The sequence below is a fragment of the Lepeophtheirus salmonis genome, chromosome 14 (assembly GCF_016086655.4).
Source record: "Lepeophtheirus salmonis chromosome 14, UVic_Lsal_1.4, whole genome shotgun sequence".
NCBI lineage: Eukaryota > Metazoa > Arthropoda > Copepoda > Siphonostomatoida > Caligidae > Lepeophtheirus > Lepeophtheirus salmonis.
Window position 1 is genome coordinate 37,876,380 of NC_052144.2, and position 17,661 is coordinate 37,894,040.

Genomic DNA, 17,661 nt, shown 5'->3' on the forward strand with positions numbered 1-17,661 from the left:
ATTATATGAAACCCCCCAAAAGCGTGTAACTCATCTTATCTTAGCCCAGTTCAAAAGAGGCACGAATGCAAAGTTTGTGGGTAAGGGACACACACAAATCTGTAAATATATACAGATTTTATGAATTGGGATCGTTTTCTGATTGGTTCTGGGTAAATGGGTCGCTATATTTGAAAGGTTAGGAAGCACTGCTCCAAGTGTTAAGTCTGATACAATATTCTCTTTTCTTTTATAATATTATCTTTCTCATTTCCCCTGTATTAAACAATGGAGCCACTAACCCCTAGAGCAAACACTTCGGACATATTTTTTAAGGACAATAGTTAAAATGCATCTAGAAAAGATAAATAAAAGACCTAAGAAAACAAAGTTGATATAGACACAACAAACATTCATATAAATAGAATAAGGATAAAGCATTAATAAAATATGGCGAACATAAGTATTTTATTTCATTATATTTTTTTTATAGGACTATACATTAATATTACATAAAGATACATCCACAAATCCCGGAATATAGGACATAAAAAGAAGGATGGGATGTCTTCGATGCTTTACGAAAGTCAAGTCCTTTCATGTCAAGATTTTACTTTTGGATAAACAGGAGCTTATCCAGGAAATTCAAGTGAGTGGATGATAAATTATGATATTTTGAAGATTCTGTTTGTTTGATTGTTTTTTTAAAGGAAAAAACGACGGGGCAAGATCTTTTGGACAATGTTTTTAAATATTTGAATCTAATCGAAACGGCATATTTCGGACTCCGCTATCAGGATAATAAGAATCAAACTGTAAGTTTAACATTTAGCCAAATAAATACAATGTATGCCCAATAACTAATCCGTTAGCATTGGTTGGAGCCGGGCAAGAAAGTATCTCATCAAATCCGTGGAGTGGCTCCCATTACACTTTATATGGGAGTCAAGTTTTACGCAGCTGATCCTTGCCGCCTCGTTGAGGAAATAACACGCTACCAATTTGTTCTTCAAATCAAGGCTGATATTCTCCAAGGGAGATTACCTCTTAACATGGACTTAGCCATTGAGCTTGCGGCCTTGGCACTTCAATGTGAGTTATTTATCATAATAGTAATGATTATTTGCAACGTCTCCTTATTTCTCTCATTGATGGGGTTTAATTCAGTCTTATTCAGACTATAATATTTATAATAATGTTGGACTATGTAGATTTCTAAGTAATCATCCCTATTTTTGTGTGTGCGGTACATAAGGCCAGCTTTTGTTATTTTGAAATTCATTCGTATTAAATTTTTCCCTTTTCCTTCATACTTAAATACCTCTTAATTGATGAAAAAGACTCTGTGCACTTTTAATGGCTTTTTTTTATTAATATAAGGGTAAAATGTACAAAAATCAGCTGAGTTAGTATCAGATATTATGTGTCTTTGAAAAGAAAAACACATCCAAAATATAAATGTGACCACTACATTGTATTTTGTTATGAACCGTTGAATTTTCACCTAATTCCTCTGTCAGCTTTTTGAATATCGATTGGTTGAAAAGTTATAATTACTTATTGTTAAGCTGCTGTAATCCATTTCTATCCATTATTCAATAATAACTATTATTATCTCAGTCCTACAGTCTTAAAGACTTATAAAGTTCGGTACTTTATGACGGCACTCTACTATATCTCTTTATTTTAAATCAGTTCTATTGCGGAAAGTCCGAAGGGACGACAGTTTTAATAGTCGGTCCTAAGACCTGACTGAGTAAATAAGGACGGGCACAACAGAAATAATAACTCCACAGAAGTTAGAAAGAATTTGCTGTCAATTTTATGACTATTTCCAGCTCTCGGACTATTATATTTTATTAATTACAATAATATCAAAGACACTTCTTTCAAGACAGCTGTTTCGACACTACACATTTATAATTAAACATCCTGTGATGTTGATGAGAAGGATGTTAAAAAAATCAACCTTGTCTCTATAAAGGCCATTGTTTTTTCAAGTACAAACAAACAAATGTTTAAATTCATTTAATCAATATTCAAATCACATTTATTATATCTAGGAATCATGTGTATGTAGACAAATCAACAACTGAGAAAAAATATTGAGTAGTTGTGATATAGTTATAAGTACCACTGTTCCATTGTGCAATAATACTTCTCTTAGACCATAACTACGTGCAGTTCTTTTATAAAATAAAATATAGAAATTTCTTTTGACAAGTTTATTTTTTTAAATAATTAAAAAAGTTATTTCATTTTATTTAAAGAATCCATTTTAAGGAGGAAAAAATCCATAGATGGGATTTAAAATTATTTCATTGTGGACTTTTGATATTTAAGTATTATTTTTATAAAAGTGCTTTCACTTTTTCTTTTTTTTTTTTAAATAAGGGTAGAAAAGCATTTGGGATATTTATTATACTATTTTATTAGACTGAATTGAATCATTACATATATAGACTTGAAAAATATATTTATATATGTTTGTAATCATGAAGTTAAAGGTAGTAGTATACATATTCATGTGTGTACTGGGTGTAAACTAAGAATTAAACTCTCCCCCCCCCAAAAAAAAAAAAAGGAGGTTTATCAAATCTTGTATATATTTATTAGTCTGTCGAAAGTGTTCTCACACCTAGAACACAAAACAGTCGAACAAATCAGTCAAAAACTTAGCAAGTTGACCTATTAGATAACCAAACAAGTTTCTAGGATATTTTTTTGGGACTCTGAGATAATTAAGAGCCTGTTTTGGATCAACATAAAAACTTATTTTCCTTCTTTAACTATTCCCGTTTCTTCCTTCTCTCTATGTATATTTCCACATCCCCTTCTGTCTCTTCTCTATCTGTATCCTTCTACATCTCTCTCTCTCTCTGCCTTCATTTTTTGTTTCCATGCCCTCTATTCAGCCCTGCAAAGGCAGGCACCCTCTTCTGGTATATACATAAAATAAACCTATTTATATAAGTAATTATATATAGGTGATATATATTTTTGGGGCTAAGCCCCCCTCTAAAAAAATTGTTAAAGCTAGCAACGCCTTTGCTTGAATAGCTCAAATATTTATTTTAACAAAAATATTATTTCATACAAAATGATCTCAATGACTGTTAGCTATTGATTTATTCAATTATGTTAGCATCAGTTGTTACTATGACAGTTATTTGATAGCAGAAAGAGTGCTGATCTATTTTAATCGAGCCCTAGTCAACAGCTATCTTACTTGCCTTATTTTAAATGCCCTTATTTGTAGCCAGAACGAATAATTAAGATGACTAGTTTTGAGGCTTTAGGGTCATCATTTTGACATCTTCCAATGATTTTCTTGAGGTTAATAACATTGAGAATTGGTTTTCTGGTACTGCCATCCTCTTCCAACTTATTTTTTATTTTATAAATAGTATTTTTGGCCACTCCAATAATCTCTAAAATCTGCACAAATTAAAGTTGTGATCTAAAGTTTTCTAACAGCGGATATTTCATAAATATAAAACAGGAGGGACATTATATGGTGTACATGTTGCACCTCGTAAAATGTATATACTAAACGAAAAGAAAAGAAAAAAGAAAGGCAAATCGCTTATAAGATGGATGAACTTTCATTCAATCAAGAGTGGTAAGGAAAGAATAAATAATACTACCTTCCTACTTAGTTAATACCATTTTATTCATTTATTTGTTTGTAATTCCCCCACCCAACCATCACGATTCTCATTAGGGATTCATTTAATTTATGAATGTAGCCATCTCGTATTACGTTGTATTTGGATATAGAAGGAAATAAATATACATTAGACACTAGCGTAATGACAAAATTTGAGAATTTGGTATCGCCGGATATTTTTTTTTATTTTGCATTGTATTTCTTAAAAACAAAAACATAACCGTTAAACATCCAAAAAAATTATCCTTTAAAGACGCATTTTGATTTTAAAATTTGTAAATGTCGAAAAAAAATGAAATTTTGATGTAGTTTCTTTAAATTATCTATTTGAATCCAGTTACAGGGTTTTTATCTTATTAATTATTATATATTAAACATATATTTGGCGGAAAAAAAATGAATTTTAAACTCTTAAGAAGACAACCATTTTATTTGTTATTCCTTCATTTCTAGGCCGTACACTGATATCTCTCAAATCATTTAGATCCCCTATTTGTCTTATTGTGCATATCCCGAATTGTTAATCTTCTTGCTTAGAGCTTGATAGTAAAGCTCCCAACTTTTTTCATTAGGGTACATCCTAATTTATCAATATTTGACAATTATATATAAATATCATAATTTGTAATACTTTAAATAATATTGCAGCTGAGTTAGGGGACTTTGACCCATCTCGTCACTCCTCTGGTTACACATCCGAGTTCCGATTCATATCCAATCAATCAGAGCAAACGGAAGCGGATATTGAGGCAGTTCATCAGAAAATGGCAGGTCTAAGACCTGCAGAAGCAGAAATGGCCTATTTGGAAAAGGTCAAATGGTTAGAAATGTATGGAGTGGACCTGCATCCCGTTATTGTAAGTTAATGAATCCTTATTATTTTCTCATATACTGAGTTGTGTATTGAATTTGTCAGAAGTGTGACCCGTCAATACACAAAAACGAAGTAAGATGATTTTATACCCCATCTTTTCATAACAAATTTTCAATATTCCACATTAGCGTGTTGCTAACTAAATATATCAAGCTTTTGAAAGGTAGTGTATTGCTTTATACATACTTGTTAGTGTCGATATTCTGAGCTAAAAGAGACCTTGATGTTGGGTAAATTACCACTAGGTAATAGCAGTTTCAACATACTAGCATGCACATTACAGTGGTTTGACTTTCAAAAATTTTTGAGTTTTGATAACAACTGGTAGGGAAAAGTTTTCTGATGGTATGAAAAATTACCTATGCAAAATTGCACTTCCCAACGAGTTCATCTTTAGGATGAACATCTTGATCAATTATGAAAAAGCAAAAACTCTTTACTTAGTGAATATGGATACTAAAAAGAAACTTTTAGTAATTTAGCCTAAAGTAATTTTGATATGCATTTGTTTAATTAAGAACAGTTTTAGAAAAAAAAAAATAATAACACTTTTTCTATGGAACCAAAAAAGACGAAAAAAATTGAGGACTCGCGTATAGCACATATCGTTTCTCTACCGGAGTTTAGCTCACTTTATGGCAAGGAAATGTTTGTTGGGTTTTTTTTAATATTAATAAACTATCATGAATAACCGTTTGTAGAATTTTGAAAATTGGATATATCTATTGTTAAAATTACATAAATAGATAAATTCTATCTAAGAACCAAAAATTTTCATAAGGGAAATGAGGAATCTAAGTTATAGCTTAAATTGTCTTCTAGAGTATTCAAACCCACCCTAGAGAATTAAACTTAGAACCCAGAAAAATCCAAAATAATACGTTCATACATTTGCTATATAATCATATTATGCAATAATAATAAAAATAAAAGTAAATTCAAGTGTCAAATTTGAGATTTCTTTGAAAAAAACAAATTAAAAATCAACAGTTACTCATAAAAAAATTCAAAGATCCATTGTTATTTATAGAAATTAATTTTTGTAGAGGAAAATTTCAAAATTCACTGCGTTTCTCGACTACCACCATATACAATACTAGGGAGGAACAGTCTGTGTACAGATACAAAACTTTTGACCCATTATGCTTTAATCGAGTCAACAATTTCTAGCCACTATTAATCGCGTTCCTGATATTGTCGTACATAAGAAACCTCCTCACATTCAATAATAGCTTAACATACGAACTTTAAATCCGCGTCATTGAGGGCTTTGGCATACTGTCTAAAAGACTAAGATAGACCAAGTTTAATAGAAATACTAGGTTACACCATAACGTGGGTACGATCGATGTTTGACTTCCACCGCGCTTTTTAATATTGACGTCATAGTGTATTAGTGGTTGTGTGTTTTCTTAAAATCTGTTTTTCTTGCCCAGCAGTCGGTACGATACATTCAAATTGAAAATTCTAGCAATAGTGACTTCATAGACTATAAGTGGTTGCGTGTTTTGTCAAATCTGCCTATATGGCCCAGCAGTATGTCCGATACATCAAATTGAAAATTCTATCAAGCACAAATGCATAATGATCTAACCTTGAGTAGGCTATATGATGCCGATTGTCTGGAGTCTACAGCCGCCAAGGGACATCACAAGGCTCTGATCTCGACATTCATAATCTCCTACACACTCAAATAGGCGTGGAGCAAATCAGATACCTTTGGCCTTTTCTCCTTCATGATGAAACCCGTTCATTTTTGAAAGTGTGTTTTTCATTTGGTTATTAACTGGAATAGTCCCTACTTTTAATGACGTCACCTAGTATTTTAGAATATTCAAAATAATCATCTAGATTAATTTAAAGTCAAGTCTAAGATTTTACCACGCACACTATATATGTACCTACATACAGAACAACAAATAGATTTTTTCAATTATTTTCTTCAAGAAATGTGTCGTCCTAGTTTATTTCCCCCCTCTAAGTTTCTCTCTCTCCTTGTCTTCAGAATAATCACTTATATCTTCCCTCCATCAACCTGTCCTCTAATGATAGTTCTGTCTCCTACTTCATGGTATTGTCTAATGTGTTAAATATACATTTAATGTTTTAAAGATATAAAGAATGTAGAACAGAGAGGAAGGAAACAAGGTTTAATTTTAATTGCTTTCTTTTTTTTTCTATTTTTTTTTTTTACAATATCCTATTAAGATATATTTTTTTCTTTCTTCTTCATGAATATCTTGCCTACTTTTTTATTTAAATAAAGAACAGATTTAAAATAAGAAAGATTAAGAAGAATCGCTCTTCCGACCAAGTATGAATAAATTGTATTCTTATTAAATGGTATTAACTGACAATTTTTATAGGTAGAATGTAAAAGGGTAGGGATTTGTAGCTACCTGCATTGTTAAGGATGTACATAGAACTAGTGTTGTGTCAGACCTAATTTATTTGGTCAACTCGAATCTCAGGACCGGTAGTATCAGTCATTGGGAAAGGTACTAAGGTCTGGCCTTCCTTTGGACTATCAGTACAATAACTGATAAAAAAAGAATAAATATATCGGGTGTTCCATTGAAATCTGAACACTTACTAATTCAATATCTAATTAAGTTTGAGTGATTGAAATGAATACATATTTAATTATATGAAAGCATAAGCAATTAGTTACAAAACAAATCAAATCTGAGATCTCTAGCTTACGTACAAGTCGAGAAAATTACACTTTAACTTGAGCGACGAATTTCCATTCGAACACTCCAAGCAGTTGAGCATATCAAAGACACCCTTCTACGCCGTCAACAAATCGGAAGGGTTGGAAATGAAGAAAGGCTCTGACAAAAATACCAAACAGTACCCGGATGAGTTACAGAAAACAGCCAAGGCCATGCAAGAGATCTCGGAGTTTCAACACCAGACTGTCCATAGAGCTGTCAAAAAATATGTGGGTGGAAGGACCCTTTTTAATATGGAGAGGCCAAGTTAGACACCAGCTATGAAGGAAGGCCATCTCCTCTGTTGCAAGACTTTTTTAAATGAGTATTTTGAATTCTTTCGAACTCTATTTCGTCACATTTGGACACCCTACAGACCTGATACCAATCTCCTCAACTACAGCTTTTAAGTACATGTCGAGGGGAAGGTCTTTAGTCTCTGTCATCCATAAGTATTTCCAATTGATATACGAGGGGTGTCTAAAAAGTTTCTGACCTAAAAGTGAAGATGGTAGCACTTGTAAATAAAAGCATGTCAGATCTATCTGGGATCTGTTGACAGTTATTCGCCAATGATTCAGACATTTTGGAGGGGCAATTGTTATGTAACAGTCGTTTGAGTGAATTGGTGTGACTTTTTTTAGTGAAAATGGACAATATCGAGTATCTCTGTGTTTAAGTGCAATCAATCCGAACTATAGTTTACATCCTTCTACCTAGAATATCTCAAATCCTCCCCAAAATTAGATTACAAATTATATAACTCAGCAAAACATTTCTGTAAATTGTTAGGCTGTATTCATATATCATGTAAAAAGTATAATTGAACATTTGTAAATAATCAACATAATCTTGCACAAATAAGAAGAAAAACTCATATATACATACACTCCCATAAATTATGGTCTTATTTAAATCAATTATGGGCATTCTATTCAATTTTGTAGGATGGGTTAAGATACGCCAAACAGTTTTAACTATAATTTAGAAGCTTTTTTTATTTAAAATACTTTGATTGACTTGGATATGGCCTTTTAAATAGACTTTTAAAGTAGCTAATTTTCATTCTTTTATTTCGATAATCAATTTTGGCTACTTTAAGAGCAATTTGCTGCGCCTGAAAACACTATCATGGCTTGTGTATCTCTTAACAGGCCACAATTCATTTTTCTCCATATTTTTGTTCAAGATTGTTTTTATCTTGACTAACTCCAAAAGTGCTTATTTTTCAAATATATAATTATTTACGTATAAATGTGGGTATAATTATTATTTTATTATAGGGTGAGGACAATATTGAATATTTTCTGGGCTTAACACCAAGTGGAATTATTGCTCTTCGGAATCGTGCAAAAGTTGGAAACTACTTTTGGTAATATTAGTCAAATACATGGAACATACATTTTCCCCCGTTTCTATTTATTGACCAACTAAAGGCTATTTTTATAACAGTAGATTGATTTGGAAATGACTGAGGGAATTGAATTAAAATAACTTTTTTTTATTAATCATTTTTATCAGAACATACGTAAATATATCAACCCAAAAAAAATATTTTAGCTCCTTCAGAGATTCATTACAATTCAATTCACTTCCTCAGTTTTGACTATTCTACTCTTTAATCCTTTGTTAGTATAGTTAACAAATATTATAAAATTGATTGAAATCTTTTCAAGGTAGATTTTATTGCCGGAACTTTAAACAATGTTCCTGAAACATTTATTTGAATAAATGAAACCTTTACTTGACGTAAAAAGGTATTTTATTGGAATTGTTGCTAAATATTTCAAATTTTTATCAATATTTTGATGAATTTGTTTAATTATTTAGCATTTTTAATCATTCTTTTGCTTTATTTATTATTTACTTTTATTCAATTTTAGGTATATGCACGCTACTAATGGAATATTAGCTGTTATTTTATATAGCATACTCAACTTTATCAAAATTAATGAGGAAATTTTTTATAATAATTTCATTTTTGACAAAAATGAAATTATAACGTTTTAACTAAAAAATAACAAACTGTAATAGATGAAGAAAAAAGTTTTGTGCGTTTTATCGCTTTATTTTGAGAATAAAAATAAAATAGTTTGGATTATCCGATTTAAATGGTTCCAAATGGTTTTCCGGGTAATCTTCAGTTCGTGGGAAGTAGAGTAAGGGATCAAATGCCGTTCCAACTCGACAATTTCCAGAATGTTACCGACATTTTCGACGTCCATATTACCGGAACGGGTTGGAACCACCACATTGCTCTTGCATTTTGGGTTCATAAACAGGACAACTGTTTTTTACCAGCCTGCTGCATTTTCCCCCTTGGTTGTAGAGACACTGAAGAATGTATCAAATTTTCTCTTTTTTACTTCTATGTTGGAACGTTATAACACTCAACAAGCTTCACCAAGGACAAAGCTGTAAATGAGCTTTTTTTAAGTGTACACTTAACTTTTAAGCATACGTTAAGCTTTTCTTGATGCAATGCATCAATCATGAGATATAGCTCACTAAAGACATCTAGCGAAAAACGCTCAGAACTTTTTACTTAAATTAATATCTTGAAAATATGATATTTTTTTTCCTTGTTTTAAGCACGTGAAATTATTTTGAATATATAAAATTCGATGATTACATATTTCAAAATGAATGAAATAGTCAAGACAATACTACAAATAGTATAGTTTTGAGGCTGTTGACAAACAGAGGGTTAAAAAGTAGTTGGTCAAAGAAGGGAAGGCAAAAAATGTCTTGTCCATGTAAAAAGTATTCCTCCTATTAGTGCATGTAATAAAATTATACAATGTCATCTAATTTTTTCCCCTACTTTCTTTTTGGTGTTTCTGATTAGGCCTCGAATTACAAAAATTTACTTCAAAGGGATATACTTTATGCTACGAGTAAGGGACAAGAATGTAAGTATTGTGTTTCAACATTTTATTTTATTTTTTTATTTTTTTTGGGGTTTTTGCTTCTCCTACTTCAAAAAACTTCCTTTTCTACTTCTTCGTCTTCTCTTCTTTTTCATATTGAAAAGAGGAAGAAGGAGATAGGGAGGGAGGGGTCCCCTCTGTATCTTCTTTGTCTTGACATATTGATGTAAAAACAAGTACATACATACAATATACACACTGATAATAAGAAATTGAAGCAGGAAAAGACCCCTCACTTGCCTTCTTCTTCTCTTCTTCCCTCTTCTCCCATGAGATTCCTCTTCCACAACCTCTACTTTACCTTCAATATGGAGAAAATAAGGAAAGGAATTAAGGAAATAAACTTTTAATTACCTACTTTCGATTGAAGATCATAACAACCTACCCATTATATGCAGACATGTAACATAAATTGAGTAAATAGCTTATACTTTTGTTTGAAATAGCCACCCTTTGCCCAGATTAACCGGCAGAGACGATGAGGCACTTGGCAGAGGGAGCAGGTACAAAGTTGTTCGCCTTTGAGACCATCCACAACAGCTAAAATTACTGGGATTTTTTTAGTGTACTCCTTAGGAGCACTGCATCATTACCAGGTGTCAGAAGCCTGGCAGTGTTTTGCTCTGGGCCTGTATTATCTAATAATAAAGGAAGAAGATGACCCACATTTTCATTGAGGAGTGTGTTGATATCAACCAACATGTCTACAATGTCCACCTGATTCTTACCTGGCTTAAGGGCACATATGCATTGGCAACTGCATGGGGTGGGCTTGAGGAAGTAGCCACCTCCGAAAATACAGAATTTGTGTCTTTTACAAGAAAATTTAATATTTCATTTTTTTTTTTCTAAGAATTTAAAAAATTCAATAGCAATGGATTTTTTGAAATTTTTTTCTATAAAATTTAACTTTCTTTGAATATCTATATATTTTTGAAATTTATCTCCAAAGATATTAAATTTTGAAATTTTTTCCAAAAAAATCAATTTCACTAAAAGTTGTATATTTTTGAAAATTTTCCAAAAAATTAATATTTGAAATTATTTCTGAAATCCCTGGATTTTTGATTTCTTTTATCAAAAATTAAATTTTCTGTGATTAGCCTTAAATTTTTCTCTGAACAAATCAATAATAGAAATTTTTTTACAAACATTTGTTCACTTTTCTATTTGATCAAGCCTTGAGGCCTTCTACCAAGAACCGCCCCACCCAAGACTTTCTGAAGCTTGCCCTCATCCAGAAATTGGCAAATATCTCTGAAAAAAGGTCCGTGCTGCCTCTTCCTAAGTGCCTCTTTGTCTCCAACATGTAATCTGGGCAAAGGGCGACTATTTTAAACAAGTTGGATCAACTTCACAAAAATTTTATATTCATTAATAAATTATTATTGAATTTATAAGCTAAAGTATATTTGCACGAACTTATTCCTCATCCTGTAAGTATTTGATCTCTTTCCAATTCTAATTAGTTGGCCTTCTGACAAAGACAATAACAGTCATCAATTTTAGTGGTAGATATACCTTAACAGTGAGAGACTGAATATGAACAATAAAAAATACGATGAACTCCTCCTTTCCCCTTAACAGAAAAACACCACCAAACCATTATTTTTACAGTTTTTTTAGGGTTATAATTACTCACAATGTTTCCTCTTCCAAACACAGCTAGTTAAGTATATGCCAAAAATCTTGATTTCTGTCTCATCTGTCCACTTCATCTTCCCCATTTCCTTATTTGAGCCATTTAAATGTTCATTGGTAAACTTCTAACGGGCCTGTGGGTATTGATAACTTTCTTGTTATGTGATTTTCTAGATATTTTTTTTAATATTCTGACTCAGACACTTAAAATAAGCATATCATTAAAATAATAGTCTGTTCTTTTCTTTATCGGTGGTTAAGCTGAAACATCGCTAAAAGTCCTCCACTTTTTATTTAAAAAAAAAGAGAAACCGAAAAATGACATGTTAACCCTAACAATTTGTAAATGTTTAGGAAAAGGCAGCAAAACTATCAAGATTGTTTCTTATATTAGCTACAAGGAGCTATGAAAGATAGAAAACAAACACAAATCCCACTTTGTATCGAGTTGAGACCGAAAATACCCCTATGTGGATTCACACTTTTAATCCTAGTACAATTTAACACTGCATAACTACTTTAGAAATCCTTTACTTTTATACTTCGATGTTATCTCCTCAAGAATTTTAGAATAATGATAACACCTCCGAAAAAAACAATGTCGTGCAGATTACCAACTATGAAAAATTTATAACCCTAATCTCTGTCTCTCGTACTTAGAATGAAGAAAAAACATATGGTTTTGAGACTCCATCCCGCTCCGCCTGCAAGCATTTATGGAAGTGTTGTGTTGAACATCATGCCTTCTTTCGATTGGTACAGGTCTCTCCCTCAGGTCTCTTTTCCCTAGGATCACGCTTTCGTTATTCAGGAAGAACAGAGAAGGAGGTTATGCAACAAGTCTCTTCAATTCGTCGCCAGCCACCTCAAGTAATTAATCTACAATTTAATATCTATGATAATCTTCTCTAACTATTTAAATATTTGTTTATTTTTAATTTTGCTTTCTTTAGTTTACTCGAAGGCCGAGTCAACGCTACTCTCGTCGAAGTAATCCCGAGCTTGGCTCCCGACAAAACCTACATCAATCTCATTTACAGCAACAACAAAAACATTCTGTCCATCAACAACAGCTCCAGCAACCGGCTTTCTATTCTTCAGACATTAATCAAGAAACACCAGTGAGTCGACCTTCTCATTTGATTGGAGTTTCTCAAATGAATCATAATCTTAATTCATCCGGAAATGGGTAGGCTCAAAACTAAAAGAAAAAGTGTTTGATTCTAGATACCACTTTCAAAATGACAATTCCTTTACAGCGACGTACGAAGCTATGTTAACTCATTACCACGGATATCTCGGAATCCGAAACTTCAGAATCGGAACTTATCAGCACAATCCCTTCAGTGGTTAGAAACCAAAGGACTCTACGGGTATCAGCGAGAGAGGCGCAATTCTGTTCCAGATCAATCCCTTCTTTATCAATTAGGGTAAGAGCTTTTATTTATTATAATACCGGGTGGTCATTTGAAATCTGAATAATCTTAGTAATTAGATAATTATTGAAATTAATTCATATTTCGATATATTAAATTATAAACAAATAGTTACAAGATAAAACAAACCCAAGCCCTCTAGTTTACGTTCACATGTCAACATAGTTACAAGTGAACATGATTGACGAATTTATATTCGCACACTCCAAGCAGATGGGAGTCTCCTGGACCATCGTTCACGCCGTCAGCTAGAGAGGATCAACAGCTATCCCAAAAAAAAAAACTGGACCAGGTTGATCTGAAGAAAAAACCCAGGACAATCCCCATATCCAATAAAGCCCATGCAAGAGATCTTGAGGTGTCACACCATACTGTCTAGAGAGCTATCAAAAAAGTGGATGGCTGTAGCCTTGCAATTGTGGAGAGGCTACTTTTGACACCAGTAATGAAAGAAACCCATCATGTCGAGGCGAAGTTCTGGTGTGTCCTTCATCCAAACACTGAGACCCTCAAAGCTACTATCAGCCTGTACTGGGCGACATTGCAGAGGACTATATCAGCAGCAGGTGCCGGGCCTTTTTTCCGCCACCTAGAAGCCATTATTGTCTCTAGGAGCAGCTACATTAGCGATTAAGAGAGTTCCACAAATCTATTTATACCATCAATTTTGTTAATTAATAAATTATATTTTGTACAAGTTTAAAATTCAAAGTGTTCAGATTTTAAAAGACCACTCGCTATAGATATATGTATTTGCTTTCACTCATCTCTACCATATACGTAGGCCCAACCGACCCCGAGCTCGGAAGTCAACAAGTGTATCCAGTTGTCATGGACAATCAGATAATGAGTCAGATGCATCAGGAGTCTCGTGGAGCTCAAAATCACGTCATCGACAGGAGGAATCAACAGAAAGCACTGTTGGTGGTGTAGGGGGGGTGGATATGGGAAGTCGACGCCGTGGACGAAGAAAAAGGTATGCTAAAACCTACTATTTTGAGAAAGGGCAAACGTGAAGAATAATTAATCAATTTGTATTTAGACAAGGAAGTTACAAGCTCATAGACCCAGAGGATCAGCTGCAAATACTTTCAGCTCAACAACAACAGGGCCCAGAACGAGTATCTCGAAAATCAGCCTACTCACCACGCGGAAATAATGTGATACAAGAAGCCACAGTGGTTCGGCGCTCTGGATATTTAAACTCGGGAGCCGATACTGAGACAGAGACCCTTGTTAACTCGACGACGAGTGTCAGAAAAAATCGTAGACGTCATAGGTAGGTATCATACTTATATACATGGCATTATTTAATGCATTTATTTTTAGATCTAGGTCAAGATCCCCTGGTGAATCTCGAAATCGAATACCACAGGAGCTTATCAAACACATGGAATTTCAGCTTATAGAACCCAGTTCTGATATGCAAAAAGGGGAAATCCCATTTACAAACGTTGAGACAAGTTTGCCCGGACGACCTCTTCCTGGAAATAATGGTCTTATTCGGTCCGACTATAGCACACATCATCTACAAACAAGGAATCTCATCAATAAAGCTCAAATGTAAGCCATGAACTACAAGTGGTAGATTTATTGTAAAAATACAAAATTTTCTTGCCTTTGGGAAAAAATAACAAGCATTGAATTGTATGTATCTGAGAATGTTACTCAGACAAAGGGTGTTGTAAAAATTCTTCTGAGAGTGTGTCACTTTTTTACTCAACAGAAATAAAGGTATAGGATTTTCAGTTAGTACCAACCTTCAAAAGACAGCTGTCAAAATTTCATAACGATATCTTCTTTAGTTTGTGAGTTACTGTACTAAGTGTGACGCTACATTTGTTGTTTCCAAAACAATTTTGTTTTAAAAAATTTTTTACCATATCTGCATGTCAATGGCTTGAAAATTGTCATGGGTACTCTGATCTATAAAGCAAAAAAATAAATAATAATTAACTTAATGTAAAGTAATCTCTAGATAAAAAGTTTCCAAATATGATGAACTACGAAGGAACTGGCATTATAATAAATATGTCATGGGTACTCCCTCCAAAATGTCTTCCTTCTATGATATTTAATAAGAGGGCCTTCCTCCATACTCACTAATAAAGGAGATATGAGATTATAAGTTAGATCTGAAAGGAATAGAAGGAAATTCTATTAAAAAAATTACCTCTTTCTTCGACCAAATTTATATCATACTCAATTATTGCTTTTGGAGCACTCTTTCAAATTTCACCCACAAAAAATGCAATCTCTTATCCTTTCCCAGTCCCATAATTAATTAAATCGCAAAGGATGGTTATCCATGGACGATTTGATCAATTACTGTCTGCGCGCTCATGATTCATAACTTTTTAACAAAATTATATTCTTCTCTTTTACAATTGTTATCTTACATAAATTATTTATTTGCAAAGGCTCTACTAATGTGGAAGCTTGGCTAGTATTTATTCAGCCGTTAAGTAATCTAATGTTCAACCTGGGTCTTTTCGGCCCATGGGGTAGACCTCTAATTGAATATTTTTGGATTCCAACTAAAACGAGGGTGGTCTAAAAAGATTCAAACTTAACAATAATAGACATTATTTCTTTTTTCAGCATAATTTCTTTGTAACTCTACACACACATCCATCTCTCTAACCCCTCCAAACAGTACTCACCCTTTTTCCTTGGGAAATAATTATTCACGAGACATTTTTTTTGTTTTTGGCACAATGACTTTGAGCTGGATTCACTTAGAGACGTTAAATTCAACACAAAAAGCATTTTATATGTCCGCTATTGTTTAAATATATATTACAAAGTTGCACTTTCAAAAAAAAATGTTTAATGACAGCTCAAACGTCAAGTTTGTCCATTTTTAACAAAACACTCACATCTACTCACTCAAACGACTATTAGATAACAATCCTACTCCAAAATGGCTGACAGTTTGTTAATTTAATTGTCAACAGATGTTAGATAGAAGTGACTCGCTTTTATTTAGGAGTGCTGCCATTTCAGGTTAGGTTGTTAACTTTTCAGACCCCCCTCGTAATTAAGTACAAGAATTACGTTGTATATACATAAAAAAAGTCATTGCAACTTTCTATTCTAGTTCGAAATTAAAATTTGTTATGAGATTAATAGCATTGATAGCAGGTTGTATAAATATATACATATACTTTGGTACATACGTACGTAAGGAGCAAGTCTAATAAAATTACCCAGGAGCAAGAAAAAGGTGGAGGAAGGAAAAGAGAGGGGGCTGGAGGGGAATTTAGCCTTGAAAAACAAAAAACAAAATTATTCTGCCTACTTCTTTCTCATCTTTCTTTATTTAAATAATAATAATATTATTACAGAGTTTCTCCAACACATCGTGGTAGTGCCGTTGAAACTAGAGGGGACGGAGAAGAGAGAGTCATGAGAAACGAGGGCTTTCTCATGGCTAGTTCTTCTTCATGGCCTCATCAATACCACCATCAAGTACTACCAAGTAGCAGTAGCACTCCTTTGGCAGGCATACCTTCGGCGGATAATAACAATAATCACAAAACCAGTCGGCCTCACAAAACTAACACCAACATCCATGCCTACTCAAACAGCAGCAATAACAATAATCACAACAAGAACACTACTCCCAGCTCTTCCTCCCACCATCTAGAGACTCTACAACCAAATGAATATCTACAACACTATCACCATCACCCGGTAATTAACACTCAAACACATCCAACATAATATTAAAAAAACTTTGATCATGAAAATGCTTTTAGAAAAACTTTATTTTCTCTCCTCTAACTTTCATAATATGACTATATATATATATATACATTTATAGACAATGGGCGTTGTCGAAGGGAAACATGGCCCACCTCCTCCTCCTAGGCCTTCTTCAATCATCATCAGCGGCTCTCCATCTAAAATGAGCAAGGTATACAAACAAGGAGACGAAATGAGTACAGAGCTGTGAACGCCTTTTTTATTCTTTTGTGTTTTTTTATGTTGGTTGTTTTGTTGACAAATATACATACATTACTTAACCAGTCTGCATAAATTGTTTTATTATTTTATTATTGTATTATTTATTTGGCTAGTTGGTAGGCGAAAAAAATAAAAAAAATACATCCCATAAATCATGAAATGTAAGGGTTTTTCTCCTTTTTCCTTTTTTTTCCTTCATAGCTCTTTTTCTTCTCCTTTCTTCATTACCCTACCTAAAAAAAAACCATGAGCTGGAAGACTTTCTCGGTTTCTTCTTTTTTTGCGAAAAAAAAGAAGAAAAAGCAAGATCTGTAAGGCACGGCATACTCACGAAAAAGTATTGATTTTTAATTATTCCTCAGTTAAACTTTTTTAAACAAAAAATATACAATAGCAGTAAGTAGAAGTAACCATGGATAGGGGGAAGGGGGTGTCCATCGATATTTAT

At 33.0% G+C, this 17,661-nt stretch overlaps 1 protein-coding gene across 1 annotated transcript in view; it reads left to right on the forward strand.

Moving 5' to 3' along the window:
• The window catches only part of LOC121129187 (uncharacterized), a 60,085-nt gene extending 42,813 nt beyond the window's left edge, over positions 1-17,272 (forward strand). The window contains exons 2-15 of the mRNA XM_040724868.2: positions 473-628; positions 690-794; positions 852-1,071; positions 4,298-4,506; positions 8,521-8,609; positions 10,086-10,149; positions 12,469-12,678; positions 12,762-12,997; positions 13,068-13,238; positions 14,029-14,220; positions 14,287-14,523; positions 14,574-14,807; positions 16,592-16,940; positions 17,071-17,272. Coding sequence (XP_040580802.1) covers positions 539-628; positions 690-794; positions 852-1,071; positions 4,298-4,506; positions 8,521-8,609; positions 10,086-10,149; positions 12,469-12,678; positions 12,762-12,997; positions 13,068-13,238; positions 14,029-14,220; positions 14,287-14,523; positions 14,574-14,807; positions 16,592-16,940; positions 17,071-17,202 — 2,538 coding nt within the window. The 5' untranslated portion in view covers positions 473-538 and the 3' untranslated portion in view covers positions 17,203-17,272. The remainder of the gene's footprint in view (positions 1-472; positions 629-689; positions 795-851; positions 1,072-4,297; positions 4,507-8,520; positions 8,610-10,085; positions 10,150-12,468; positions 12,679-12,761; positions 12,998-13,067; positions 13,239-14,028; positions 14,221-14,286; positions 14,524-14,573; positions 14,808-16,591; positions 16,941-17,070) is intronic.
• The last annotated feature ends 389 nt before the right edge of the window (positions 17,273-17,661 follow it).